Raw genomic sequence first — 26,435 nt, forward strand, 5'->3', positions numbered from 1 at the left:
AGGAGTGAATGAATTACCTTCCCCAGCAGGGAAACTCGCTGGGAACCCGCTGATGTCACCACCGTGTCGCCATGGCAGTTATTCCCCTGGATTAGGGGCCTGGCCCTCGCCAGGCCAGGAAGCAGAGGAAGGGGCGGGGAACTGGCATGTGTTCAGCACTTCGGCGTTGACAAAGCACTTTCACAACTGCCCTTATCAGTGTGGTGAGCCGGCCGCGCTCCACAATGTGTTGGCTGCTGTAGAGCAACTGTCTATCATCTGCCCCGCTGATCGGGACGGGTGGTATGATTGTCCCCTTTCACAGATTTGTAAACCGAGGCCCAAAAGGTCACATCATTTGTCCAAGGTCCTTGGCAGATGGAGACTGAGCCTGTGCTGGCACCAGCTCCCTCTGGCACTTTGCCTTGGGGATAGCAAGCCCCCCTCCCCGTGATTCCTATGACAACCCTTTCACAGGTGAGGAAAGCGAAGTCAGCGGCCTTGCATTCGGGGCTTCTGTATCCAGAGCTACATTTTTCTGGCTCTGAGTGCCTTACCTGCCCTGCCGCCCCCTTCTCACAGGGTTTCCGCTCCCACCCCCAACTAAGAGGCACCACGCGGCCCAGGTCTCCCGGATGGGCTGAGGCCGGGCAGTTCTGGGCCAGGGGTGGGTTGGTAGCTTTGTCATTGTTAAGTTTTCTGTCCAGGCCTTTTTTTTCAGTCTGGAGCAAAACAAAGGAATGTCTGGAACCTTTTAGGAAGAAGCCTGTGGACGGATGCGCTGGGGCGCTCGGGGACAAACGAGGACGCCTGACCTGGGTGTGGGGGGTGGGGGGGGTGGGGGGGCAGGGAGCAGAGGAACTGACAGGTGTGGCCGGTTGGGTCGTAGTGCAGCTCGGCACTGTGGCCAGAGGATTCCATGCCGGGAGCTGCCTGGGCCCGTCATCCTGGAAACGGCCAGGGTCCTGGGCCTCATGTCCTGGGCTGACCTTCCAGGACGGGGCAGCCCCCGTGGAGGAAATCCAGGCAGCTGGTGGGGTTTGGGACAGCTGGCTGCCGAGGTGCACAGGGAAGTCCCTGGAAGCCAGGGAGCAGTTCTCCGCCTCATGGGCATTTTCAGCCTCCATTCTGCTCTTTAAACCCCCAGGGGAGGACAGGAGAATCCTCATTGTTTCAATGCCTTGAGTGTCTGGGAAATCCTTTCTGCTGTCTGACTTGAGTCCCTCTCTAGGAGGATCCATGGGATTCCCAAGAGGAGGGCAGTGGCGGGGTGGCGTGGCTGTTGTGAAGTGCTGTCTGTCCCCCAACAACTTCATCCTTTCCTGTGGCGCTGACCTCAGAAGCCGGCTCCAGGAAGCCGCCAGAGCCCGTCAAAGGCTCATTGACCGAGTCTTCCGAGTGGCTGTCTCCCTGCCCTCCTCTCTGGGCACCAACTTTGTCCCTTGGCACAGCCCTCACTTAACTGGTCACTCAGAAACTCCCCTGGGCTCTCGACCTCGACGGGCAGGGCCACATCCTGGCGAGGGTGAGGGCTGGGGCAGGCGGCGGAGCTCTGGGAAGAGCCTTCCTCCGATAGCTTTGTGGGAGGATGGGTGGGCGGGGAAGGGTCAGGGGTCAGGCAGATGAGGCTTTGCATTTTGGTGGCTCTGGACTTTTGCTGCTAAGCTGTGTGACCTTGGGCATGGACTCTGTGTCTCTGTGGCTCGGTTTCCTTACTTAAAATGGAGTTAAAAGCCCTGGCCAGTGTTTCTCAGTGGTTAGAGCATGCACTAAAGGGTCGTGGTTCAAATCCTGGTCAAGGGCATGTACCTGGGTTGCAGGTTCGATCCCCAGCCCCGGTTGGGGCGTGTGCCGTAGGCAACCAATTGATGTGTGTCTCTCACATCAGTGTTTCTCTCTCTCTCTCCTTCCCTCCCTCCCATTCCTTCTCTCCCTTTGCTCTCTAAAAGTCAATGGAAAAAATATCCTCGGGTGAGGATTAACAACAACAAAAATGGAGCTAATCATAGTGTATGGTAAGATTTAAATGAGGCACTTAGCACTCAGAATGCACCGAATGTGTGTTGATGGATGATCATCCTTATTTTAATATTTTTTAGTGAAGACTTCTGCTTTGAGTTGGGGGGGCGGTGGATGTCACTACAGGGGGAGTTCTGGTCAGGATCTCCCTCCTAGCCGGTTGCTAACTCAGGTGGCCACAGGCTGGGGCCCTTTCTTCCCCCGGCTTGACCCTGGCCCCTCTCCCGTCTGGCCCTCCAGGTGCGCTACAAGGAGGAGTTCGAGAAGAACAAAGGCAAGGGCTTCAGCGTGGTGGCGGACACCCCCGAACTCCAGAGGATCAAGAAGACCCAGGACCAGATCAGTAACGTGAGCTGCCCTGCCCCTGTGCGGCCACACCGCCCGCCGCCCTTCCTCGCCGGCTCCCCCGTGCCAGGCTGGCGTGGGGCCCGGGGGCGGGCCTGCTGACGGCTGCTTGAGCAGAGGGAAAGGAAGGGAAGGGTTTGGGGTACAGATACCTTTTCTTTGTAGCCCAGACTCTCCCTCTGCCCACAGAGCAGAAATGGACTGTACGGTGGGGAGGGTGCGGGGCGGCCTATGTTTAGCTCGGTCATGCCCCTCTCTGTGAGGTTCCGTGGGTTTTTTCCTGGCTGGTGGGTGTTAGGGTCCAGAGTGGCTGTTTTGTCTGAGCACAAAGGTCAAAACTTCAGAACTGGGTGGCAGGGAGGGGCGGGCCAGCCTCCCGGTCTGCCTTTGGGTGCTGACACTGCAGTCATTTCCGCCCTCCCTCAGCTTCCTGCCCACCGCGCTCACTCTTCCTTCCTGTGTAAAAACCCCAGCCAGTCGCCTGCTGGCCCTGCACCCCTGGGCGCAGGACGGTCAGCAGTCCGCGCTGTGGCCGGGGAGCAGGCCCCCGTTTCCTGCTTGGCTGAGCCATAGGCCTGCAGCCTGTGCGGCTTTGGGCTTGTGGGGAGGCTGTCCGGGGGGCTGTGGGCAGGTGGGGGTGGGACGCCGCTGCGAGCCTCAGCACGGAACCTGGGCTGCACCCTGTGCGTGGGGTGCTGGGCACGGAGCTGCAGGAAGTGCCCCGTCCGCTGGGCCAGGAGATCCTACAAATGAAGGACTGGGCAAGCAGCCGTCGTCATGTCTGGAACGGGAAGGGGTCGGCGCGTGGCCCGGTGTCACTCTGGGCCGAGGGACTGGCGGTGGAGGCTGTGGAGGGCCTGGTTTCAGGTGGCCCAGCCGGCACCCACCCCTGGGCTCCCCATTCCTCTCCCCGGCCCCGTTGTGGGGACGCCCTTAGAGCTTGGCTGGGCTCCAGCAGTGGCTCAGGTGGCTGTCAGGAGCCAGGGCCCACGCCTCGAGGAACAGCCGTGCCCAAGACCATGGCTTTCAAACGTTGACTGCAGACTACCCTCTGGAATACATTCCACGCCGGGACCCCTACCCCAAACCGGCCTGCTCATTTATGTAGAGGGAAAACAGAATCGGAACTTTCCTGAAAGAGTCCTTACTACCGGAGGGCGTTCAGATATTGTCTGTTGTATTTCGTAAAGATGCTCGTTGCAGACTTCGCTGAATGGGTTTCGCAACTCGGTTGTTGACCTGCAGTTTGAAATTCGAGGCTTGGGGAAAAGGGGGGCTGCCCTTGGGCTGGGAAGGCTGCCTCACGGGGCTTGAATCCCACGCCCTCCCCCCAAAAAGTCTGTCTCAGTTGCTGCTCTGCAAGTCAGGGCCTGGCCAGAGGGAAAGAAGAGGGACAGAGGATGTAGCTTAGAGCTCACAGGGGGAAGCTGGAGGTGTGTGTTTGTGTGTGTGGGGGGTGGGGGCAGGAATAATGGGGAAGAGCAGGAATGGCTCACAAAGCTGGAATCTTTTTTTTTTAATGGTAAATTTTATCTTATGTTCTTTTCTTTTTAAATATATTTTTATTGACTTTAGAGAGGAAGTTAGAAGGAGAGAGAAACATCAATGATGAGAGAGAATCATTGATCGGCTGCCTCCTGCACGCCCCACACTGGGGATGGAGACCAAAACCCGGGCAGGTGCCTGGAATGGGAATCGAACCGTGAACTCCTGGTTCATAGATCAAAACGCTTGACTACTGAGCCATGCTGGCCGGGCAAAGCTGGAATCTTAACTCTCTTTTTTTTTTAAAAAATATATCTTTATTGATTTCAGAGAGGGAGGGGGAGGGAAAGAGTTAGAAACATCAGTGATAAGAGGTAGAATCATTGATTGGCTGCCTCCTGCATGTCTCCTACTGGGGATCAAGCCCACAACCCAAGCATGTGCCCTTGGCAGGAATTGAACCTGGGACTCTTCAGTCTGCAGGCCAATTCTCTGTCCACTGAGCCAAACCAGCTCGGGCTGGAATCTTGACTCTAAAGCCTCTTTGGCTTTTCATTGTGAAGACTCTTGCCTGTTATCATTGATCCTTGTCCCCTGTCTATAACCTTAATCTCCGAATACCTTCACTCTTTGCTTCTAGCCCAGCGGTTCTCAACCTGTGGGTCGCGACCCCTTTGGCGGTCGAACGACCCTTTCACGGGGGTCGCCTAAGACCATCCTGCATATCAGATATTTACATGACGATTCATAACAGTAGCAACATAACAGTTATGAAGTAGCAACGGAAATAATTTTATGGTTGGGTCACAATATGAGGAACTGTATTTAAAGGGCCAGAAGGTTGTTCTAGCCTGTGGGTTTGAGCCAGATATATGTATGTGTGCATGTGTGTGTGTGCATGTGTGTGTGTGTGTGTATGGGGGGTCGGGGTGATGACGAGCAAGCCCAGTCACTTCTGCCTCCCTTTCTGGAAGGCTTCCAGAATATTCCACATCCAGACTATGGCACCTGCTCTTCTTCCCTCCCCCACTCACCAGTTATTGGAGGTGTTACTGTCCCAGGAGTCCTGGTAATAGAGCTCACTGTGGCCAAGACATTCACACCTAAGCAGATAACTATCTTATCATTAACCACAGGACTGCAATTAGCTGATTGCCCTCTGCTCTGAGGTGGGGGAGATGAATTGAACCTGACCTGGTTCTGCGTTTGCAGCTTTAGCTGGGACGTGTGAGTTGTGACCACAAAGATGGAAGACTTGGTCTTAGTGAGTGCAGTTAGAGCCTGTCAGATGTGGCCTCCCACCGACTGTACAGAATCGCTGGGGACGGCTTATTGAAAATGCCTGCTCCCCAGGCTGCCCGAATCAGTGTCTCTAGGGGTGGGACCCAGGGACCAGCATTTAAAAAAATCCTTATGGAGGATATTTTTTCCATTGATTTTTTGAGAGGGAGAGAGACAGAGAAAAAAACACACACATTGATGTGAAAGAGACACATCGATTGGTTGTCTCCCAAACATACCCCAACAGGGGCCGGGAATCAAACCTGCAACCCAGGTATGTGCCCTTGACCAGGAATCAAACCCGGGACACCCTTTGGTTCAAGGGCCGATGCTCTAATCACTGAGCATGCTGGCCAGGCCTCGGGAACCAGCATTTTCTGTTTACCTACTAAGGTGCGCGGGCACCAGCATTCTAAGCACAGTCCTTGGGTTACTTTGGTGCTCACTGAAGTTTGAGAACCATCACCTAAGAGTCTGGAAAAAGCTTCAGGCCTAAATCAGAGGGTGCCGAGCCTGGCTGTGTCCCACACCCAGAAGAGTTTTGGGAATGATGGTGTTTAGAGCCACACCTTTTGTTTTGAATCCAAGTATATAGCCTGTCGCTCAGTTGCCAGGTCAGCACCCAGTGACTCCCAGCTGTTTCCAGAGTCAGACCATCTTGCAAAGAGATGATTTGCCTCCCTGGAGGAATAGACTAGGTTTACCAGTGAGAGCATTTTATTTTATTACTAGAGGCCTGGTGCACAAAATTTGTGCAGGGGGTGGGGGGGTGTCCCCTCAGCCCAGCCTGTACCCTCTTCAATCCAGTACCCCTCGGGGGATGTCTGATCCCCAGGATCAGGCCTAAACCGGCAGTCGGACATCCCTCTCACAATCCGGGACCACTGGCTCCTAACTGCTCACCTGCCTGCCTGCCTGATTGCCCCTAACTGCCCCCCCAGCTGGCCTGGTCACCCCCAACTGCTCCCCTGTGAGCCTGGTTGCCCCCAACTGCCCTGCCCCTGTCAGCCTGGTCGCCCCTTACTGCCCCCCATGCCGGCCTGGTCGCCCCACGCAGCCTGCTGCTCGGTCTTTTGGTCGCCCCCTCACTGACCTTCCTGCCGGCCTGGTCGCCCTATGCAGCCTGCTATTTGGTTGTTTGGTCGCCCCTCACTGACACCCCTGCCGGCCTGGTCGCCCTATGCAGCCTGCTATTTGGTTGTTTGGTTGCCCCTCACTGACCTCCCTGCCAGCCTGGTCGCCCTATGCAGCCTGTTAGGTTGTCCGTTCAGTTGCGATGGTCGCTTAGGCTTTTATATATATAGATTATTTTTTAAATATATTTTTATTGATTTCAGAGAGGAAGGGAGAGAGCGATAGAAACATCAATGATGAGAGAGAATCTCTGATCGGCTGCCTCCTGCATGCACCCCACTGGGGATCGAGCCTGCAACCCAGGCATGTGCCCTTGACCGGAATCGAACCCAGGACCTTTCAGTCTGCAGGCCGATGCTCTCTATCCACTGAGCCAAACTGGCCAGGGCCAGTGAGAGCATTTTAAAAATGAGTGTCTGCTTTCCCCAGGTGATGTTAATGCTTTGATATGTGTGGTTTGTCACCCGTCCTGCTGAGAGGCAAGATGGTGAGGTGGAAAGAGCCAGTGAAAGCAGAAACCCAGCTTCTATCATTCAAGGGCTGGGCAGGCCTCGCGAGCCTCGGTTTCCTCATCTGTAAAAACGGGAGCATGGACGCCAGGAAACTGTTGAGTGCTTGGCATTCGATAAACAGTGTCCATTATTATTACTTCAAAGGCAGGCCTGTTTGCTTTCTATATTGTGGCTAAGGAACATGGACTAAAGTTTGGCTGAAAAGTTAGACCTTTGCCACCCTGGCTGGGTAGCTCAGTTGGATGGCCCATTGATGGATACGCCGAGGTTTGGGGTACATACAAGTGAAACAACAAATTGATGTTTCTCTCTCTCTCAAATAAATAACTTTTTTTAAAAAAAGTTGGGCCATTGTTTCGTATGGAGAATGTGTGGGAAAATTTGAGGCAAGATACGGGGAAGTTGTACATCTGGTGAGTGATTGTGTCATCATTAAAGGCAGGGCCACATGCTATGGGATGGAATTTGTCCTTTCAGAATCCTGGCCTTTGGCCATGAGCTCTAATGGCAAATGGATGGGGAACTCTCATAGCTGAGGCCCCTTTGTGGGAGCCACTGCCTTCAAGCAGAGGAGCTATGCGTTCATTTACCTACATATTTACGTGGGTAGTGATTTTGTGTATACAGTGTTGTCTTTCACTGTATGTTTTTTGTCTGTGAAATATAACACCCAGTCACCCCCTCTGTGTGTACTCAAGATGCAAGTCAAGAAACCGAACATTCCTGCACCCCTGTAAAATAGAGTTTTCAAAGTTAAAAAACAATCTCTCATGCAGTGAGCATCGACCATACATTTAACTTATTTATGAGGAACCAGCTGGAGGACATGACAGACAGAGGTGATGCCTTGTCAGTGAAGGAAAGTGCTGGGTACAGTTAGATACAGACCTGGCCAACGTCCTACAGGACCATAAAGCCATAAACCTCAGAGATACCCTTGTTCCAGGCAGAAATCCTTCACATTCCACAAAACAGAAATAATTAGCTGCTTATCTTCCTTAGGTTAGCTGCAGTCTTTAGAGCCTGGGCCTAAGCAGTAGTAAACAGTGAAGTCAATTAAAATTCCAGCCCCAGAGTCAAATGGCCTGGAGGCAGGCTCGTTGGATAACTCTGTAGTTTAATTTTTGAAAGTGTGTGCTATCCTTTATAATGTTAATATGTAACCATGTATTTTTAGACACGACAGTTTTGTTTCGAACTGATTTTTTATCTATAGTATGTACACTTTTATATCTTGCTGGGCAAAGTTGGGTTTAAAGATAAATCTACATGGTTCTGTTCATCCCTTTTCATTGCTGTATAGTACTCCATTTTAGGGTTATGCCAGATTTTGTTTATTCTGGTGTTGATGGGCATGTGGGTCATTTCCATAGGCTATGAACATCTTCATGCAAGATGCTCCCCAGCCTTCTCCCAGCATGCCCCCTTGCCCTCTCCCAGCATGCTCCCCAGCCTCTTGCCCTTCATGCTCCCTGGTTCCTATCCCAGCATGCTCCTTGGCCCTCTCCCAAAATAGAATAAATAAATAAATAATTAATAAATAAAGACACCCTCATTCTTTTTCCTAGTGTGAGTGTGGAGTGGAATTGCCTGGTCTTAGATGTGTTCCATCAACCTTATCGGCTAATTTGAGCTGTTTTCCAAGCAGCTGTGCTGATTTACTCTCAACAGTGATGAGCGTTCCCCTCGATCTGCATTCTTAGACTTGTGCACCTTAACCGTTTTGCTGGTGTGGAGTGGTATCTCACTGTGGTGTTAGCTTGCACTTCTCTGATTACTGATGGGATTGAGCACAGGCTTCCGTTGGTTTTAAGAACAAAATACTGTTAGCCTTTAATAGGGAGCTGTATTCGTGGAGAATCAAGGACCTGATGTTCGAACTGGATTCTGACTTACCTACCGTTTAACCATCTCTTGAGCCCTGGTTTCCTCATCCGTAAAACAGGGATGATGATAAACATTTTTCTTGGACTGGCTGAGTCAAGAAGGTGAATAAAGCATCTAAGGACACAAAATAGGCCCTCAACAAATGGGAGATGTTGTAGAAATAGACCCTGGCTGGTGAGTTGATTGTTCCATTCACAGCCTGATGTTCCCTAGTTAGCCATGATGTGGAGTCATGTGCGAGCAACATGTGGAGTCAGACCTTTGGTTTTCACCGCAATCAGCCTCCCTCTTCTCACCCATCACCTCCTCTGTGCCGCCTCCCCTGAGTTTGCCTGCCTGGCGCTCTCTTCTCTCAAAGTTTGGGTGACCTTATGATTATCATTCCTGTTGAGAGCGAGTGGGGTGCTATTCATATTTATTCCAGACCAGGAGATATGAACCAGGGCTAGGGGCAGACGTGGACATGTGGTCACCAGCCTCCGCGCTTACTGAGTAATGAAAGCTCTGCCTCACAAAGTCATTTAACTGCTGAGCCTCATCTTCTTCTTCCGTAAAATGGGAATTGAGGTGTACCTCTCCGACTTATTCTTTAGGGCGATTGTCGTGAGGGCAAGGGAGATAATGTGCAAAGAGCATTTATGAACTTAATGTGAAGATTATTAACAGCTAGAGGCCTGGTGCACGAAAAATGTGCACGGGTAGGGTTTGTAGGCCTGGCCGGCGATCAGGGCTGATCTGTGGGGTGACTGGTGGGGTGATCAGGGCCCCCGCTTGCACCTGCCTTGACTGGCCTGGCACCATCCACTCACCGGCCCCGCACCCTGCCACCTTGGGTCAGGGCCTGCGGGCTGGGGGCAGCTTCTGCATTGCGCATCTTCCCCCGGTGGCCAATGTGTGTCATAGCGACCGGTTGTTCTGCCAGTCGTTCTGCCATTCGGTCGATTTGCATATTAGGGTTTTATATAGATAGATAATTATAAGAGGTGGTACCCGCAAGGGGGGGGGGAGCGGTTCCTCCATGGTCAGGCTGTTACTATGCCATCCACGTGGGTCAGCTGGCCCTAATTTTAGAAACATTTGTTCACATGTAGTGGCTTTTTAAGGATCAAGATCAAGCCCACTAGCTACTTGCGAGGCGTACACACCGTATCTGCTTTCGGCTCTAGTTTCATTCGGTTCCTAGAGATGCTCAAGAGCCTTAGGGCCGCCCGGGAGCAGATGGGGAAGCTGAGGCCCAGAGGGGAAGGGATTCTCCCAAGGTCACACAGCAAAGGTCACAGGGATGAAGCATGAGAGGAACGCCCCGGCCTGCGATGAGTCTTAGGGTACAGACTGGGGATAGCACCAGGCCGCGGCTCAGAGGAGCTGGGACCAGACCTACACTCTTTCTCAGGGCTCTCGGTCACGTCTCCGCTAATGCAGATAGAGAACGGGCCCCCAGCGTGAGGGATCCTGTCCCCCCAGCCCACCTCCTGGCACCCTCAGGGCCCATGCAGGCCTCTCCGCCTCCACATACGCACTCTCCCTCCCCTGGCCACCGGCTCTGGTTAGGCCTCTTTTCATGAACAGAAAGTAAACATGGGAAGCTGCCCTTTCCCACTCCCAGGACAGAAGTCAGAAGGGCAGCTGTCTGTGAGCCCAGAGGCCTCAGAAGGGGTGTCACCCCCCTTCTTGTCCCCTCCACCCTACCCATCCCTGGATGGGGGACAACTGAGGGAATGGGGCTCGGGGAGACTCGCCTTCTGTCCTCCCTTTATTTTAGGAACCTGAGAACACGGCACAGACCCTGTGTCTGAGAACTTCACCCCTGGGTGCCCTCCTCAGAGGGAATTGGGGGATCTGATGGGTTTTCTAGTTAAGGCTGGCTCCTCCCCCTCAGGGATAGACTCGGCCTATTCTTTTCCCATTTGGGTGTGGGTCCCTGCTTGGGCAGGAAGGGGAAGGGCAGGAAGAGGAGGGGCTGGTTCTGACGCAAACCCCTAAGAGAGGCTTTCTGCCTTCAGAGTGGACCCATTCTGAGCTTTGATGGTGCCAGCTGGTCCTTCTAGCCCAGGCTGCAGTGAGGAGCCATCATGGGAGCCAGCAAGAGGATGTAGGTGTGCCCAATGGGCCACCCCCTTGGACCTTTAGCCCATACTTTCCATATTTGTAAAATGATTAGCCCAGTTACTAATGTGTTAGCCCTGCCCAGCCTAGTGTTAACTCTTGTCCTGTGGGAGGGGATGGGCAGAGGGGACTCCGGGGAAAGGACAGCTCGTCAGGCCTTGGCCAGGGGTTCCAGGGTGCAGGATCGCAAGTTCCTTCTACTCCAGGACTAGGCAGGCTCTGCCCCCCTCCTTGCCCATCCCTCCTCCGGCACCCCATTTTCTTTTCTTTAAAAAAAAAATATTTTTATTGATTTCAGAGAGGAAGGGCGAGGGAGAGAGAGAGAGAAACATTAATGATGAGAGAGAATCTTTGATTGGCTGCCTCCTGCACGCCCCTCACTGGGGGTCAAGCCCCCAACCCAGGCAAATGCCCTGACTGGGAATCGAACCCGCGATCTCTTCGTTATTCGGTCGACGCTCAATCACTGAGCCATGCTGGCGGGTCTGCCACCCCGTTTTCCACTGGGAGAATCACAGGGCAGGACCCTGGTGGACAGGAAGTGAGAACCAGCTCCTAGGCAAGTGGTCTGAGGCCTGGAGAGAATTCAGGGCCTGGGCCTGCCTGGAATAGAACCTGCTTTTCTCAGGGTCCTGCTTTCTGACTTTCCTCTGAGGGTGAGGGGGGCTGGTCTGTGTCTCTGTCCCACTTCCTCTCCCACACCCAGGCCAGCCCAGCACTCCGGGAACACTCAAGCCATGGGCCTTAGCACCCGCAAGTCTCCTCTCTGACGAGCTAACACACCCAGGGGCCTGCAAGGTGGGGTGTGGGCAGCGTGCCACTGAGAGTGCAGGGAGGCAACCTTACCGGTGGAACTCCTGGCCCTTGCTCTTTCTCATCTCATACCTTTTTTTATTCGTATTTTTTGTGTACGTTTTATAGTCTACTTTCCATATTTGTAAAATGATACTTGTATTTAATTTATAAACCAGACGTCATTTGGGAGGGTTGTGCTAACACCTTTTACATGTTGCAGTCCCAGTATTGGGGCGAGCAGGGGTCAGCAGACTTGTCCCGTGAAGGGCCAGAGAGCAAAGACGTTAGGCTTTGTGGGCCATTTGCTTCTACCGCAGCTACTCAGCTCTGCAGTGACAGCGCGAAAGCTGCCACAGATAATAGGGAAACGAATGGGTGTGGCTGTTTCAATAAAACTTTATTTCTGGGCACTGAAATTTGCATGTCATAGGAAGTTCATGTGTCACAACATATTATTCCTCTTGGACCCTCCCCATTCCCCAACACTAAAAAAAAAAATGAAGTAAATTATTCTTAGCTCACGGACTCTGAGCAAACAGGCCGCGGCTCCTGTACTGACCAGTTTGCCGACTTACTGGTAAGCCTGCTTCAGGCTCACCTGGGGAGCTTTCAAAAATGCATAGTCCAGCCCTGGCCTGTTCGGCTCAGTGCAAGAGCATCAGCCTGTGGACTGGACGGTCCTGGGTTCGATTCCGGTCAAGGGGATATGCCAGTGCTGCGGGCTCGATCCCCAGTAGGGGGCGTGCAGGAGGCAGCCAATCAGTGATTCCCTCGCATCCTTGATGTTTCTGTCTCTCCCTCTCCCTTCCTCTCTGAAATCAATAAAAATAGGTTTCTTTAAAAAAAGGCACAGCCCAGAACCCCAGCCCTGGTTTTGCAGACGCTGTGGGAGGCCCTGGAGCCTGCGTTCTGACCAGCGGCACAGGTGGGCTGGGAGCAGCTCACCGGAAGCGCCGACTCTGAGGTCTCCAGGGCCTGGGCGTGTTCTTGCTGAGTGGTGGGGCCTGTGACTTCTCCAGGCTTCCTTTTGCCCATTTTTGGAATTCAACCAGCGGAGGAATGCATCGCCAGGAAAACGTCGGCCTGGCGTCTCATCTCCCCCAGGGCCGGGGTCCTCAGCAGAGCTTTCCTCGGCTCTGGCCTCCGCTGCTCATGCCTGTGACAGGCAGCATCCCCTAGTGATGAAGGACACAGGCTCTGGGTTTGTGCGCTCCTGGGCAGTTCTCTTTGCTAGTCAGTTTCCTTGTCTGTTGCAGGGGGACTGTAATGCACCCCCGGGAGGCGCTGACAGGTCACATGAGCCGCGATGGGGAACCCGTAGCACAGTGCCTGGCCCCTGGCAGGTGCTCAGTCAGCCGAGTGGCTGCTGTTGCTGCTCCTGACCAGGTGGAGGCCGGGGAGCCCAGCCCCTGCCATGGCACCGTCCAATTTGCCTGGTGCCGTGGTGCACATGGCCCTTCCCATCATCTCATGGCAACCTCCCGCTACCCCTGGGGGAGGCACCCGTGTCCCGTTGGAAACTGAGGCCCGACAAGGTTATGTAGCTCGCGCACCCCCTGAGAGCCTGGCGCTCTCTGCCTGCAGCCCTCGAGTCTCTCTCATCCGGGATCTCGGGTGACCATGGGAGGAGCTTAGGTTGGTTTTCTGTGGGTCCTTGACCCGGTGCTTCCTGCCCTTGCAGATAAAATACCACGAGGAGTTTGAGAAGAGCCGCATGGGCCCCAGTGGGGGTGAGGGCATGGAGCCTGAGCGCCGAGATTCCCAGGACAGCACCAGCTACCGGAGACCCCAGGAGCAGCAGCCTCACCACATCCCGACCGGTGCCCCCGGTGAGCATGGAGCCTGTGGGGTAGAGGACCTGAGGCCGGGCCAGCTACCACGTGGGGAGAAGCCTCATTTACACACACACACACACACACACACACACACTGTCAGGTCTCATTCTCCCGAGGGCATGAGCGCTGGGGGCAGGGCCTCTGCTGGGCCCCGGGGTGGTGAGGGGGAGGTACCACCCTTGCTGTAGAGCAGTGGTTCTCAACCTTTCTAATGCCGGGACCCTTTAATACAGCTCCTCATGCTGTGGTGACCCCCAATTTCATTGTTACAAATTGAACATAATGAAACCATAGTGATGAATCACAAAAACAATATGTAATTACATATATGTTTTCCGATGGTCTTAGGCGACCCCTGTGAAAGGGTCGTTCGACCCCCAAAGGGGTCGCGACCCACAGGTTGAGAACCGCTGCTGTAGAATATGCAACACCTGCACATGTGCACACTCAGACTGGGCCTTTGAGAGGTGGGCCTTGAGCAGGCCTGTGGGCTTCTGGGAGGCCCTGGGAGGGGCTGGTTTTGTCAAGACAGTTTCTGAGCCCTGCCTCCTCCCATCTTGCAGTTTACCAGCAGCCCCAGCAGCAGCAGGTGGCCCCCTCCTATGGTGGCTACAAGGAGCCTGCAGCTCCAGTCTCCACGCAGCGCAGCGCCCCAAGCGGGGGCGGGGTGAGTAGCCCCGGCCCAATGGAGAGGAGGGAGGTGGAAGGTGGACGGTTGTGAGGCCTGGGGCCGCCAGAGATGGGTGGGCCTAGGGAATAACCTAGGTCATAGATCCTTCTTAGGAACCCTGCCCAGCAGGTCTGGCTTTTCCTGGCTTTTGACCCCAGTTTCTACATCACCTGCAGGTGTCAGGGATCTCAGCCTCTAGAGCAGAAGGTCAGTGTGGGGTGGTGGGCAGAACCCTGGGCTGGGACAGGGGCCCTGGGCCCCAGCTAGACCCGTCGCCCCGGGTATCTTACTCCGGCTGCCTGGGAGCACGTGAAGCACCTTTCTGCGTGGGGCCACCCAGACCTGGTGCTTGGTCTCCACTCTTCATGAGTGTGACCCCCCCTCTCCCCCCGTGTTCTTCAGCTCTCAGCCTGCTCCTTCCTCCGAGGGGCCCTCCCAGACCATCTCATGTCAAGTGGGCCTCCCCTGACATTTCTGTGGAAGGTGGACGGTTGTGAGGCCTGGGGCAGCCACTCTTTCCAACCTAAAACGATTCTCTGTTGATGAGCTTCTGTCGGTGTCCTCCGCTGGACTTGAAGCGCTGTGAAGGGTGCACACTGTCCGTTTGGGTCACTTGCTCTGAGCTGGGCACCAAGCGGCACTTGTCAGCTTTGCTGAATACGTGATGAGTAGGAAGTGAGGTGTTCTTACCGGTCCCTTAGAGTTGAGGTTCCTGGGCTGTAAGTCCTGCTACTCACAGGTGTGGCTGAGCCGCCCTTATTCAGCTCCTGGCTGAGCTCAGCTCTATCCTGGGTGCCTGGACATTTGAGTAGCTCATGTAGGAGCAGGAGGGACAATACTTAGAGAAATGAAGTAGCCAGTCCTGCACATACTAAGCATGTCCTGGACAGGAGAGATACAGCTCTGAATAAAAGACCACCTTTAGCCCTAACCCGGTTTGGCTCAGTGGATAGAGCGTCGGCCTGCGGACTGATAGGTCCCAGGTTCGATTCTGGCCAGGGGCACATGCCCAGGCTGCGGGCTCGATCCCCAGTAGAGGGCATGCAGGAGGCAGCCAATCAATGATTCTCTCATCATTGATGTTTCTATCTTTCTCTCCCTCTCCTTTCCTCTCTGAAATCAATAAAAAAAGACCTCCAGTCTGAGATGCAAGCAATGAAAGGTCAGATAGTGGCACATGAAGACAAAGACAGCAGGGTAAGGGGAGAGAGCAGCAAAGTCCTCAATAAAGTGAAGGAGCGAGTAGTGAGCGAGTGGTTCAAAGGCCCTGGGGCAGGAATGTGCTCAGAAAGTTCAAGGACCAGCAGGAAGGCTCAGGGGACTAGAGAGGGCAAGAGGGTAGGAGATGAGGTCAGATTATGCAGGGACCTGGGACTGGACGGCCTTCGGGACTGGTGAGTTATACAGGGTGACGGGTTTGACCTGTGTTTTTCAAAGGTTGCGCTAACCCCTGTGCTGAGAAGAGGCAGTAGAAAGTTGAGGGTAGGAACAGGGAGATGAGGTAGGAGGCTGTTGCCGAATATGGACATAGATGGTGGCTACTCAGCCCAAAAGATACAGGCAGATTGGTAATAAGAGAGACCAAGGTCACCATGTGAGGGCTGGATGCTCACCCCGTAGACGTGGGGCTAGTGGAGTAGGTTTCTGTTGCTTGGGGGAGGGGGGGGGGAGTTTGAAATTTGGTGCTAAAAAGGATGGGGACTTTTGAAGGACTTAAAGCCAGGGAGTAACACGGTCAAGTTTGCGTTTTGGAAAGTTCCCCTGAAATGACAATGGATGAACAGTTGGGGCAGACCAGACCAGAGACTGGAAAGAGGTCTGAGCAGGGTCCTGGCAGGGGGGTGGAGCAGTGGACACGGGAGGTCCCCCAGGGGCACCTAGCCCTTGACCAATTGGCAATGGGGCCCCGCTGCTGGCCCCATGCAGTTCCCCGGGCCTGGCCTGGGGGGCCACAATGGCTGAGCTGACTTCCAGAGATCAGTCAACATCAAGGGCAGTAAGGTCAGAGTATTAGAATCTTATCCACCTCCAAGACCACAGTTGGATTTCACGTGCTTTTACTGGGCATTTCCTAGAGCTTAAGGAGAAGAATTTGGCTGAAGTTGCAAGGTGGAAATCTCTTGTGCCACCTGGAGATTTTTCTCCCAAGAATAGGTCTTTGTCCTGAGCTTGGGAGTGAAGCCAGACTTATCACAGCTTCGAAAAAAGAAGACTGGTGCACATGATAATGCAGATAATAGCGTACAGGGCACAGCCTATTTTGCAACACCAACTGGCAACGTGTCCGTGGGACCTCCCTGCATTCCTGTTTTGAGAGGTGGAGCAGGGCTCTTGGAAACTCAGTTCCTGTCTTGTGCCTGCCTTTTATTTTATTTATTATTATTTTTTTAATTCTCACCTGAGGATATGTTGTTATTGATTTTAGAGAGAGGAAGGGAGAGGGAGAGAGAAACACTGTTGTGAGAGAGAAGCATAAATTGGCCCCCTCCTGCAACCTGGGTATGTGCCTTGACCGGGAATCGAACCTGTGACCTTCCGGTGTTTAGGGCAGCGCTGTAACCAACGGAGGTACGCCGGCCAGGGCGTGCCTGCCTGCCTTTTAGCAGATGCCGAATAGATTGGACACGCTCAGAAAGTGACAGTGAGAAACCCGAGGCAGGGCCCAGCCCTTCCCTGTCTCTGGCTCCGGGGTCCCTGCTCCCCCAGGCTCTGCTCCAGGGTCCCGGGCAATTAGGAAGGAAGGCTGGGCCGCAGGCTGGGCCTGGGGCTGACTGTGTGCGCCCCCCCCCCACCCCCGCCCCCTGCAGAAGCGGTACCGCGCTGTGTACGACTACAGCGCCGCGGACGAGGACGAGGTCTCCTTCCAGGATGGGGACACCATCGTCAACGTGCAGCAGATCGACGACGGCTGGATGTACGGGACCGTGGAGCGCACCGGTGACACGGGGATGCTGCCGGCCAACTACGTGGAGGCCATCTGAGCCCGCTGGGCCCCGGCCCGCCCCGCCCCATCCTTCAGCGCATTCCACGGCATCGCATCTGTCCTGGGCGTGACCTGTCCACCCGTCAGTGTCTCTGTGTGTTTAAATCTGCGACAGCTTGTTTCTTCCCAACCTCCTCCAGCTTCTTTTGCCAACCGAAGCCTTGTTCTGCCACTTCCTTGGGCTCCTTCCTCGGGCTCCTTCCTCGGGCAGGTTCCCCCCGGACCGACTTCTTGGTTTTCTCTCGGGCGGAACAGGTGTGGGCCTTCTGGGGGTGGCCGAGGCCCCTGGGCTGGGCTGGGATGGGAGGTCCATCGGCTCCCAGGCCTCCGCCGTCTCTCTTTCTCGGCCCCCTCAGACCCTCCTGCCCACCTCCTCACACACCCGACATTCCAGGGCTGGGGTGAGCCCCAGGCCCCCAGGACTCCAGGGAGGGGCTCCATGCATTCCCAGGGGTGGAGCCCACCGCCCTGGCCCCTGGATGGGCACAGGCCGGGGACTGCCACTGTGTGGGCACCAGTAAGCGGGCTTTGCTTCTCAAAGATGGGGCTGCTGACCCTCTGGGGGTCCCCTCACCACCCTCTCTTTTCTTAGAGACATCGAAGGAGGGTAAAGTGCCCGCCCTGGGGTTCATGCATCCTCCCCACTCGTGTTCTCCTCACACTGTGATTTTGCTCTCCTGCCCACGGAGACCCGGTGTGGGCTGGGAGCCCCCTAGGAAGCACGGCGGGGTCACGTTCCGGCCTTTCTTACTTTCGGGACAGCTGCAGGAGGGAAGGGGACAGGCTGTTCTCTCCGGAGCCCCTTTTTCTCCGCACCCCCACCCCCAGCCCCCAGGAGCCCTGGCTCGCCTCCTTAGCCTCCTTAGCTGGAAGCCGAGGTCCCTGACAGGTGGGGCAGGAAGCCCTGAGATCTGGGCTGGGCGGGCCACTCCTCCCTACTCCTCCAGGGAAGATACCGCCCCCCCCCCCCCCAAGTGCAAAGCCACAGGACCCTCTGCGCCTCCAGGACTAGCGTGTGGGGGAAGGAGCGTGTGTGTCTGCAGGGGTGTCAGCGAGTGTGAGTGTGAGCGTGAGTGTGAGCGTGAGCGTGAGCGAAGAGGCAGGGTGTGGCCTGCAGGAGTCTCTGGGCTTAAGTGAGGGTGCACAGAACTGTTTCCCCCTGATATTTTCCTCAAAACCCACAGTGAGGGGACGAGGGAGGCCCTAGGGGACAGGTTCCTTATACTTTGGAATGAAAATTCCTCCTGTCCCCCAAGTGGAGGAAGCCCACCTGCCTGCACTGCAGTGTGCTGGGCGAAGTAAGGGAAGGATTGGAGATGGGGGGTGGGGGGGCTGATGCAGCTGTCCGGGTGGGGTAGGGAGAAGGCTCCGTGCCTCCAGCATATTCTCTCCCCCATCTCTGCCCTTCGCTGCAGACCAGGGGCCAGAGGACCCTGTGTTACCCACACTGTGGGTGCCTTACTCTGGGGGCTCTGCCCCCCAGGCCTCTCGCTTACTTACCTAAAGCCCCCTGGAGGTGTTAGGAGAGGGTCCCAGGGCTACAAAACTGGAAGCACAGGCCCCGGGACGCGGAAGGGGAAGATGGTGCTATCTCCAACCCCTTCTGTCCCTCGCTGGTGGCTGTGACAACCCCTGCCTGGCTTTATTCATCTCTGGGAGTCCACTCAGGCCCCGGCATTAACATCGTTGCTTCCTTGTTCCCTGCGGCGGTGGCTGCAGGCATGATCGCGTCCTCTGCTTGTGGGTTCAGTTGGGAACAGTTAGCCCAGATCAGAGAGCTCAGGAAATGACTGTGGGGGAACAGGTGTGGACCTTTCTGGGGGAGGCCGAAGCTCGTCCCCAGCCAGGTGAGGGTGGATGGAGGGTCTCCTACTGGGCGATTTGGGGGTGAGGGAGCAATATTGGAAACCTGGGGAGCGGCGCCGGTCCATTCCATTTCCTCTTGATCTCAAAGCACAACATGGATTCTGGGACCAAAAGGTCAGAGACACATCCTGTTGGAGGAGCTGCGGTTGGGAGGGGAGTGAGAGGTGGGAGGGGGCCCGGAGGAGCGAGGAGGAGCGAGGAATAGCCTTTTCACTCCCCTTAATTTCCCTTCCAAAACAAGGCGAGCCAGCCACTGGAATCTTGCTGCCCGGCGCTGCTCCTCCCGTCCTAAAAATAGGGACCTTTTTTTATACAACCCACAGAGAGGGGGGCTGTCACACTGGTGCTGAGGGACCCAGGGGCTGCTGGGAGTCCTTGTTCCTTTCCAGAACCATCCATCCCTAGAAGAGCACAGAACCTGAGGGCTGGGCGGACGCCCCGGTCTTCTCGTACAGTTCATAGAGGTCTTTTAGCCAATATCCCAGGAAAGAACATCCATCAAAGCTAGAATGTGAATATGACGTTAGTGGACCAATAATTGCAAGAAGCCCAATGGTGAGAAAAGTGAATTCTCTCAACACTGCTTCCTGTTTTCTTCCTCATGTCCCTCCAGGGAAAACTACTTTATTGCTTAATTTCTGCATTTGTTTTCCCCTTCACGTATGCACTTTTGGGCCTTTTTTTTTTTTTTTTTAATAGCTGGAAAAAAATATACCACCTCACAAACCTGTATTTAAAAAGAAACAGAAATGACCGTGTGAGATTTGCCTCTGTCCGAACATTTCATCCGTGTGTGTGAAGCCGTCGTTCATCTTTTTATACGGGGTGGTTGTCTCTCCTCGGTTTGTGTGGTCCCCTCCCTCGTGGGCTTGTGCTTGGGATCAGATCCTCTGGCCTGTTATGATTCTGAACGTTTGACTTGGACCACAAGTGAATCTTTCTGGTGACTCAAATAAAAATATAATTTTTACCTGCGGACTTCGTTCTCTCTCTGGCTCTGACGGCTGCTGTGTGTGTGTGTGTGTGTGTGTGTGTCCCTCTGTTTGGGGGCGTTGGCCTGAACCCCTCCCGGGAGCCCCACCATCCTTGGGGGGGAGAGACCAGTTTGGAAGCGGTCAGCCTGGAGTGGCAATTTGCTTTGGCACCTACTCCCTGTCGAGAACGCCCCACCCGTTGCCCCTGGCTACATCCCTCTGCCCCATTTGGTGACACGCCCAGGCACTTCCGAGTTCCCATATTCTCTTACCGTCTGACTTGCTTCACGATGCACCTGTCTCCCCACTAGCCAGTGCGCTCACAGGGCAGGTAATGGGTCTAACTCATCTTTAAACCCCCAGTGTTGGCTCAACAGACATTTTTGAATTAATGGATGAGCTCAGCTGGTGGGCCGTTTTAGCTCTCTGCCTGCACCTCGTAGGTGTACACTTGAGGAAGGAGATGACAGAGAGACTGGGACAGTCTGCGGTGGGATAAGCCAGGGATGAAGCCATCTGTTCGGTGGTCTGACAACCCAGAGCACTATTCATGATGCCTTACAACTGCGATCTTTAACACACATGTTTAAATTTGATCTCATTAGCCATGTGAGAGAGAACTGCCGTGGTGTCCATCTTACAGATGGGGTTCACTGAAACCCAGAAAGGCAGTAGTTTGGAGGAAGTCACAGCTGAGCTGGAGGTCTTAGGACCCCCGATGTGATGCTCACAGTCTCCTGCTACCTTGCTAGGGTGGGCTGTCTACCCAAGCCCTTTGCACGTCTCATTTTAGTATCTCCTGTGCTCTGTTCTTTGCTCCAGGGGCCCTGGGTCTAACGCCTGACCAAAGGCCTCCTCTCCTCTGCCGGGCTGAGGAGGGGGCAGTCGTAGAGAAGGAATCCAGACCCTTCCGTCCTGGCTCAGTGCCACCAGTAGCCTCCTGTCCAGCTGTTTGGTGGTGGGGGGTGGGTCGGGGGGCTCAGAGTGAAGGCATTCCCTCGCTTCAGGGTAACGGCAGGGTGGAGAGGAAAAGGGCCTTCGAGGACTGAGCCTGAACTGAGCTTCCTGCTGGGGTCCAACCCCAAAGGTGTGGACGGAGTCAGCGAAGAAGGAATGACACGGAGACAGCGTTCAGTTGATCAGCAGCCTAGCCAGGATCTCTAGCCGAGTTCTGGTCAGGATCTCCAGCCAGGTTCTGTATCCATGTTCTCTTGCTAGGTTCTCCAGCCAGGTTCTCCAGGTTCTCCAGCCAGGTTCTGTAGCCATGTTCCCTCGCTAGGTTCTCCAGCCAGGTTCTGTCACCAGGTTCTAGTCAGGTTTTCTTGCCATGTTCTATCCAGGTTCTGTAGCCAGGTTCTGTCTCTAGGTTCTTCAGCCAGGTTCTCTCACTAGGTTCTGTCTCTAGGTTCTGTCTCCAGTTTCTGTCCAGGATCTTTTGCCATGTTCTCTCCAGCGAAGTTCTTCTGTCTCTAGGTTCTGTGTAGGTTCTGTGTCTAGGTTCTGTGTCCTGTTGTCTTCTTACATCTGTATTTATACCAGTTGATTCCAATCCTATCAATCTCTATTCCAAAGGTTAGGGCGTTTCTTATCTCTATTCCAGGGAGTAAAGATTATGTAGCTTAAGCATGATTGTTCATAGTTAAAGTGATTAATTACCCGCCTGGCACTTAGTTAAGGGGTTTTATTCCCTCCCTAACTTCAGGGGAAAATCCCTACCTGGGGAAACAACCTTTCTCAGAGAGGTGACCTTGGTTAAAACACATAGTGCCAAGAAGGTGAGCAAACATATTAAGAACAGTATCCCATATACACCAGGTCCCTTGAAACAGCAAGGATGGACCGGCTCCTGGCAGCTTCCTAATGAAGGGAATGGTGACAGGGGAAGGACAGGCCGGTCAGCAGGGCTGAGCAGTGTGGGCAGTGTCAGGCGGCAGCGGAGGGATAATTAAAGATAATACCGACAGCTGCTCCTCTGAAAGACCCGGCTGCCTCCCGGGTTCCCACTAGCAGGGAATGAGTCGGCAGATCTTGCCTCCTGTGGGCCTGGCCCCTTTTGTCAGAGAGCGGAGCCCCCTCTCCCCAGGAGGCTGGTTCCCCTGAGCAATTAGAGGGGGCAGTCCTTCTGCTTGGGAGGGGACCAGCGTGCGGCCTCCTGGGCACAGGCCAACGGGAGGAGTTCCTAGACCCCCTTCTAGAAGTGGCCTAGGATGAGGAGGGGGGTTATTAATGCTTCACCCCCAGACCCTCCCGAAGAATTACTTGGGGGTGGAGCCATGGACACTAGGGCCTCAGAGATGTCACAGGAAATTTTTTTTTAATTTAATGGGAAATAAGACATAAAAAGGCATAAGAGCAACACAATACATAACTGAGCACCCACTACCCAGCTTAAAGAAATAAAACATCAATTTTTCTCCCCTTTCCCTTCAGAAGAAGCCACTTGAACGTGCATTTCTAGGCACAGGAGTGGCCTGAGGATTCTTTGGTGTCTCTCTGGGGTAACAGCATGGCGGACTCTCGGAAGAGGATACAAAAGAGGACAAGAACGTGGTCGATGCCCACAGAGAGACGGGCATGGAGGAGGGGGAGAGGCCTCTGGCGCTCACCCTGTAAATGGAGTGACCTGAGCAAGGTGCCTCACAACCCGAGCCGAGGGGCAGTTCAGACTGAGATGGTGGGCCGGTCTCGGGCGGGGCACACTGTGGACTCGGGAGTGTGCAAGCCGAGTTTTGAGTCCTGGTCTCTGCCATTTCCAGCGAAACACTGGGCAATTCCTGGCCATCTCTGAGCCTCATCTATAGAAGACCTGTAGGGAGGTTGAAATGACACCATCTGTGCAGTATCTGGCATAGTCTAGAAATCCCACATGTGTTAGCCCCATCCCAGAGGTGCCCGCTGAGACTCACATGAGACCTTTTCCCACGTCCCTCCATAACGGGACCTTTACACCTTGCGAATGGCCCACCCAACTCCCAACCATGATTCTTCTGAGATAATTTGCTGGGGGCGTGTGAGGAGAAAGGGGAGAAGAAAGGCAGGACGATTCATTCCTAAGGGATCTGGCTAGAGATCAGATCTCCTCCTCCGTCCATATCATGCAGACTCCACTTAGATACAAAGGGGTGGGATTGGGTTCCTGGGGAGAAATTGAGCCTCTTAGGTTCTGCTTGGTCTCAACCCAGCAGTTCCTTGGTTACCCGCTCCCGGGCTTTCTGATTGGCTGGCTGTGGTGTATGGAGGGGTGGGGTAAAGTAAGCTGCTGATGGAATTGCAGCATCCCTTAGTCTCCGGCCCTGGAAGGGGGAGGGGGGAAACGAGGGCTGAGCAGTGGAGGGAGGAGGGAGCCATTTCTCTCCACTGACGGCAACCTCCGCGCTCACAGCTCACATTTCCCTGCAATCCAGAGGCCTCCTCGGCCAAGGCCTCCACCATGCTGGATATTTTCATTCTGATGCTCTTTGCCATCATAGGCCTGGTCATTCTCTCCTACATCATCTACCTGCTCTAGAGCCTGCCGCTGCGGAGCCACAGGAGCACGGCGCGGGAGGAGGATGAAGCTGACCGGCCGAGCATCCTGCTTGCTGACGCACCGCTGGATTTTTGCTTCTGGTCATTATTTCGGGTATTGATTCAAAAACAGAATTAAAAGGGATCTTGTTTTTGTATTTTCCCCCCTCGGATGCATTGAGGTAGCATTTCTCAGACCACTCTGAGAAGAATAGGAAATGCCAACTTCTTTCTTTGCGACCTCATTTAAAATAGGATGTAAAAAAAAAAAAAAAATGAAACCCACTCGGTGAAGGATTTTTAGGTAGAATGAGCTGGGAGTGGTGTGCCTGGTGGGAGGGACTATCATTTTGTAGTTTTTTTCTTCAAGTTGCTCAAACTCCAAGCTGTCCGTTCTCTTCCGGGAATTAAAGGTTAAAAACACATCATCATATGCCAGCAGAGCGGTTTACAATTATGCTTGCACAACTGCATTAATGAGCGACTCATTCTCACTTGAGGATGAGATAGGAAATGAAATTCACTGAGGAGTGGGGTTTGGAGGGAAAGGAGAGAGGAACTCCTATTTCCTTTCTTAGTCCCCAAAGACTAAGTACGAGGAACTGAGAGCTTTGCTGCCATTCCCATCTGAACCGTGTTGTGTCTGGGTTTCCCACAGTTCCTGGTCTCCAGTCCAACAAGAGGCGTCTTATCAACAGCAGCTGTCCTGCCGCCCAGCAGACCTCCTCCCGAGCCTTCCGGATATGGCGGACCCGTCAAGCAAGGGACTTCTTGAGTTCAGAGTCTGAGGCACTCGGCTGGGACCGTAGGAATTCACGGCATGGCTGGCAGGTGTGCGTGCTTTTGAGCTATAAACTGAAAAGGACACAGTTGGCTGACATGTAGACGTACTAAAGTGCTCATGGAGAACTTCTCAAAATCCATTTTGATAGGATAGCCTTTCCTTCGGCCTTTTCTTCCCCTCACAGGAAAGGTGTTCCTTTGTTAAGTCCAAGACCACATTGTCCCTGGTGACCCAGTCACTTTATCACTGTCTGTAGACGGTACAATCCGGGGTTGTGCGGTTTCCTTTGACTTCGTCTCTAGCCAGAAGGAACTTGTCATTTGAGCTTTTAAGATTTACTTTCCCCACTCCCTGCCCTACCACTTGTGCTCCAGCTTCCCATTTAAAGAGAGAAACAGTTGGTTCTATAGTTCTCATTCTTTGTGCTTGGCTGAGTCATAAATTATTGAAACAAGATGGCTATGCTTGGTATTTGGGAGAAATCTCTCTCTTACTGCAAAGTAAATGCTTTTTTTAAGTTGTCAAATGTTCCTTTTCTGGAAAAAAACCTTTCAATGTATTTTCTGTCCAATTAAGGTTGAAGAAACCATATATTTTGGGGTCCAGAAAAGACTCTGAAAAATCCATCATAATTGTTTTACATTTGATTTTTTAGCTTAAAAATAAACAAGAAAGATGAACTTAATAGTTTTTACCCATGACATTGTGTTCCATTTCCATGTTTTAAAAAGAAATAAAATTGAGGCAGTATACTATAATGTCAATTAAAATGAAAAACTTGCATTTTAGAACTCTGGCCAAGAAAAAACACTGTTCTAGAAGCTTTTTGTCTTGGCAACAAATTATGTGACTTTCAATAAGTCATTGAACCTTTCAGGGTTTCATTTTTTTCCTACAAATGGAAGCAATGGACTAGAAAATCGTTAATATCCACTTTAAAGTTTTACAATTCTAGGATGCATTATCTTTGAAAACTACATCTTCGAGAACAGAAATCCCATGAAAAAAACTCTTAATAGTTACCAGTAGTCCACTTTACTGCTCTCCCCAAATGACATTTTATGATGAAAACTCAACTACAAGACTTTTTTGGCACACTGTGAGGGAAAAAATGACTATTTTTTACCCCAAACATATATCAGTGATACTTTGCCTAAGGAGTTTACATACTACATGGTGGTATGTAACAAAAATAGGTAATCTGACACACACCAATGCAAAAGCCTGGCTCTGAACATTAATATATTCAGGGGTGATCTTCAGTTATCTGTGGAGTCCTTGACATGACATTTCCCAGTAAAACATTCCTCTGACTCTTTGGCATAGCTTTTCTTCTTCAAGTCAAGATAGCAGCTCTATGTCCTTACCTAGGTAATTGGGGAAGTGTCAGTATTTTGGAGGGCTCCAAGTAATACAGTTAATTATTGTGGTCTAATCTTCATGGTATAGTCTCTAACCAAGCTCGCTCTGAAGTTTATGAGGTCAAGGCTCTTCAGTCTGTATCCATACAAAGTTGAAGTGACTAATCAATTCAGTGAAAACAATCAGCCAATTTTCAGTTATACACCAGTGATATATACCACTGGCACTGGGCACAATATAAGGACAGAAAGATTATCCATATTTTCAGTTATTTGTGAAATAATTGCATTTTGGAAGAAATTTTATGACTTTGTGCTTATATCCATCCTATAATAATGCCAGTTTATAACAGTGTTTTATAGTGTTCATCATTTTGATAATTTTTTTAAATTTCATATTTAAACTTTTTGTATATAAAACACTGGAAAACATTACTTCTGTAATATAAGGTTTTGTTTTAATCCTCATCCGAGGATATTCTTCCATTGAATTTTTAGAATGAGTGGAAGAGAGAGGGAAAGACAGAGAGAAATACTGATATTAGAGAAACACACTGATTGGTTGCCTCCTGCTTGAGGCCCTACCAGGGCCCTGGCTGGGGAGAAGCCTGCAACCAAAGTACATGCCCTTGACCAGAATCAAACCTGGGACCCTTTGGTCCACAGGCTGATGCTCTATCCACTGAGCCAAACCAGCTAGAGCTGTAATATAAGGTTTTGGATAAATTTACAAATCTGTGTCATAGGGCAATCAAGTCCTATGAAATGGGGATTATACTTGGCCCACACCAATGCAATAAAAACATCTCTAAATAATTGTAGATTACTTAGAAAAAAATTAATGTGGCATAATGCTAAGAATTATTATACTAATACCTGCTTTCTTGATTAAAAATAAGGGGTTTGTATGGA

The 26,435-nt window shown here is 52.8% G+C and overlaps 1 protein-coding gene and 1 long non-coding RNA gene across 4 annotated transcripts in view; both read left to right on the forward strand.

The window, feature by feature from the left end:
- Positions 1-19,873, forward strand: part of LASP1 (LIM and SH3 protein 1) — a gene marked incomplete at its 5' end in the record, with an annotated part of 40,018 nt that extends 20,145 nt beyond the window's left edge. The window contains 4 exons of one of the 2 annotated variants that reach the window (XM_081108863.1): positions 2,239-2,346; positions 13,225-13,372; positions 13,942-14,045; positions 16,856-19,873. In XM_081108863.1, coding sequence (XP_080964989.1) covers positions 2,239-2,346; positions 13,225-13,372; positions 13,942-14,045; positions 16,856-17,029 — 534 coding nt within the window. In that variant the 3' untranslated portion in view covers positions 17,030-19,873. The remainder of the gene's footprint in view (positions 1-2,238; positions 2,347-13,224; positions 13,373-13,941; positions 14,046-16,855) is intronic. The other variant, XM_081108864.1, reaches the window with a different exon arrangement.
- Positions 19,874-22,201: 2,328 nt separating this feature from the next.
- On the forward strand, positions 22,202-24,863 carry LOC308532972. Of its 2 annotated transcripts, none has more exons than XR_013997015.1 (2): positions 22,202-23,493; positions 24,037-24,863. It is a non-coding gene; the product is annotated as an uncharacterized lncRNA (long non-coding RNA). The 2 variants fall into 2 exon arrangements; XR_013997016.1 differs by having other exon boundaries at positions 22,202-23,480.
- The last annotated feature ends 1,572 nt before the right edge of the window (positions 24,864-26,435 follow it).

The sequence above is a fragment of the Myotis nattereri genome (genome assembly GCF_964212035.1).
Source record: "Myotis nattereri genome assembly, chromosome: 16".
NCBI lineage: Eukaryota > Metazoa > Chordata > Mammalia > Chiroptera > Vespertilionidae > Myotis > Myotis nattereri.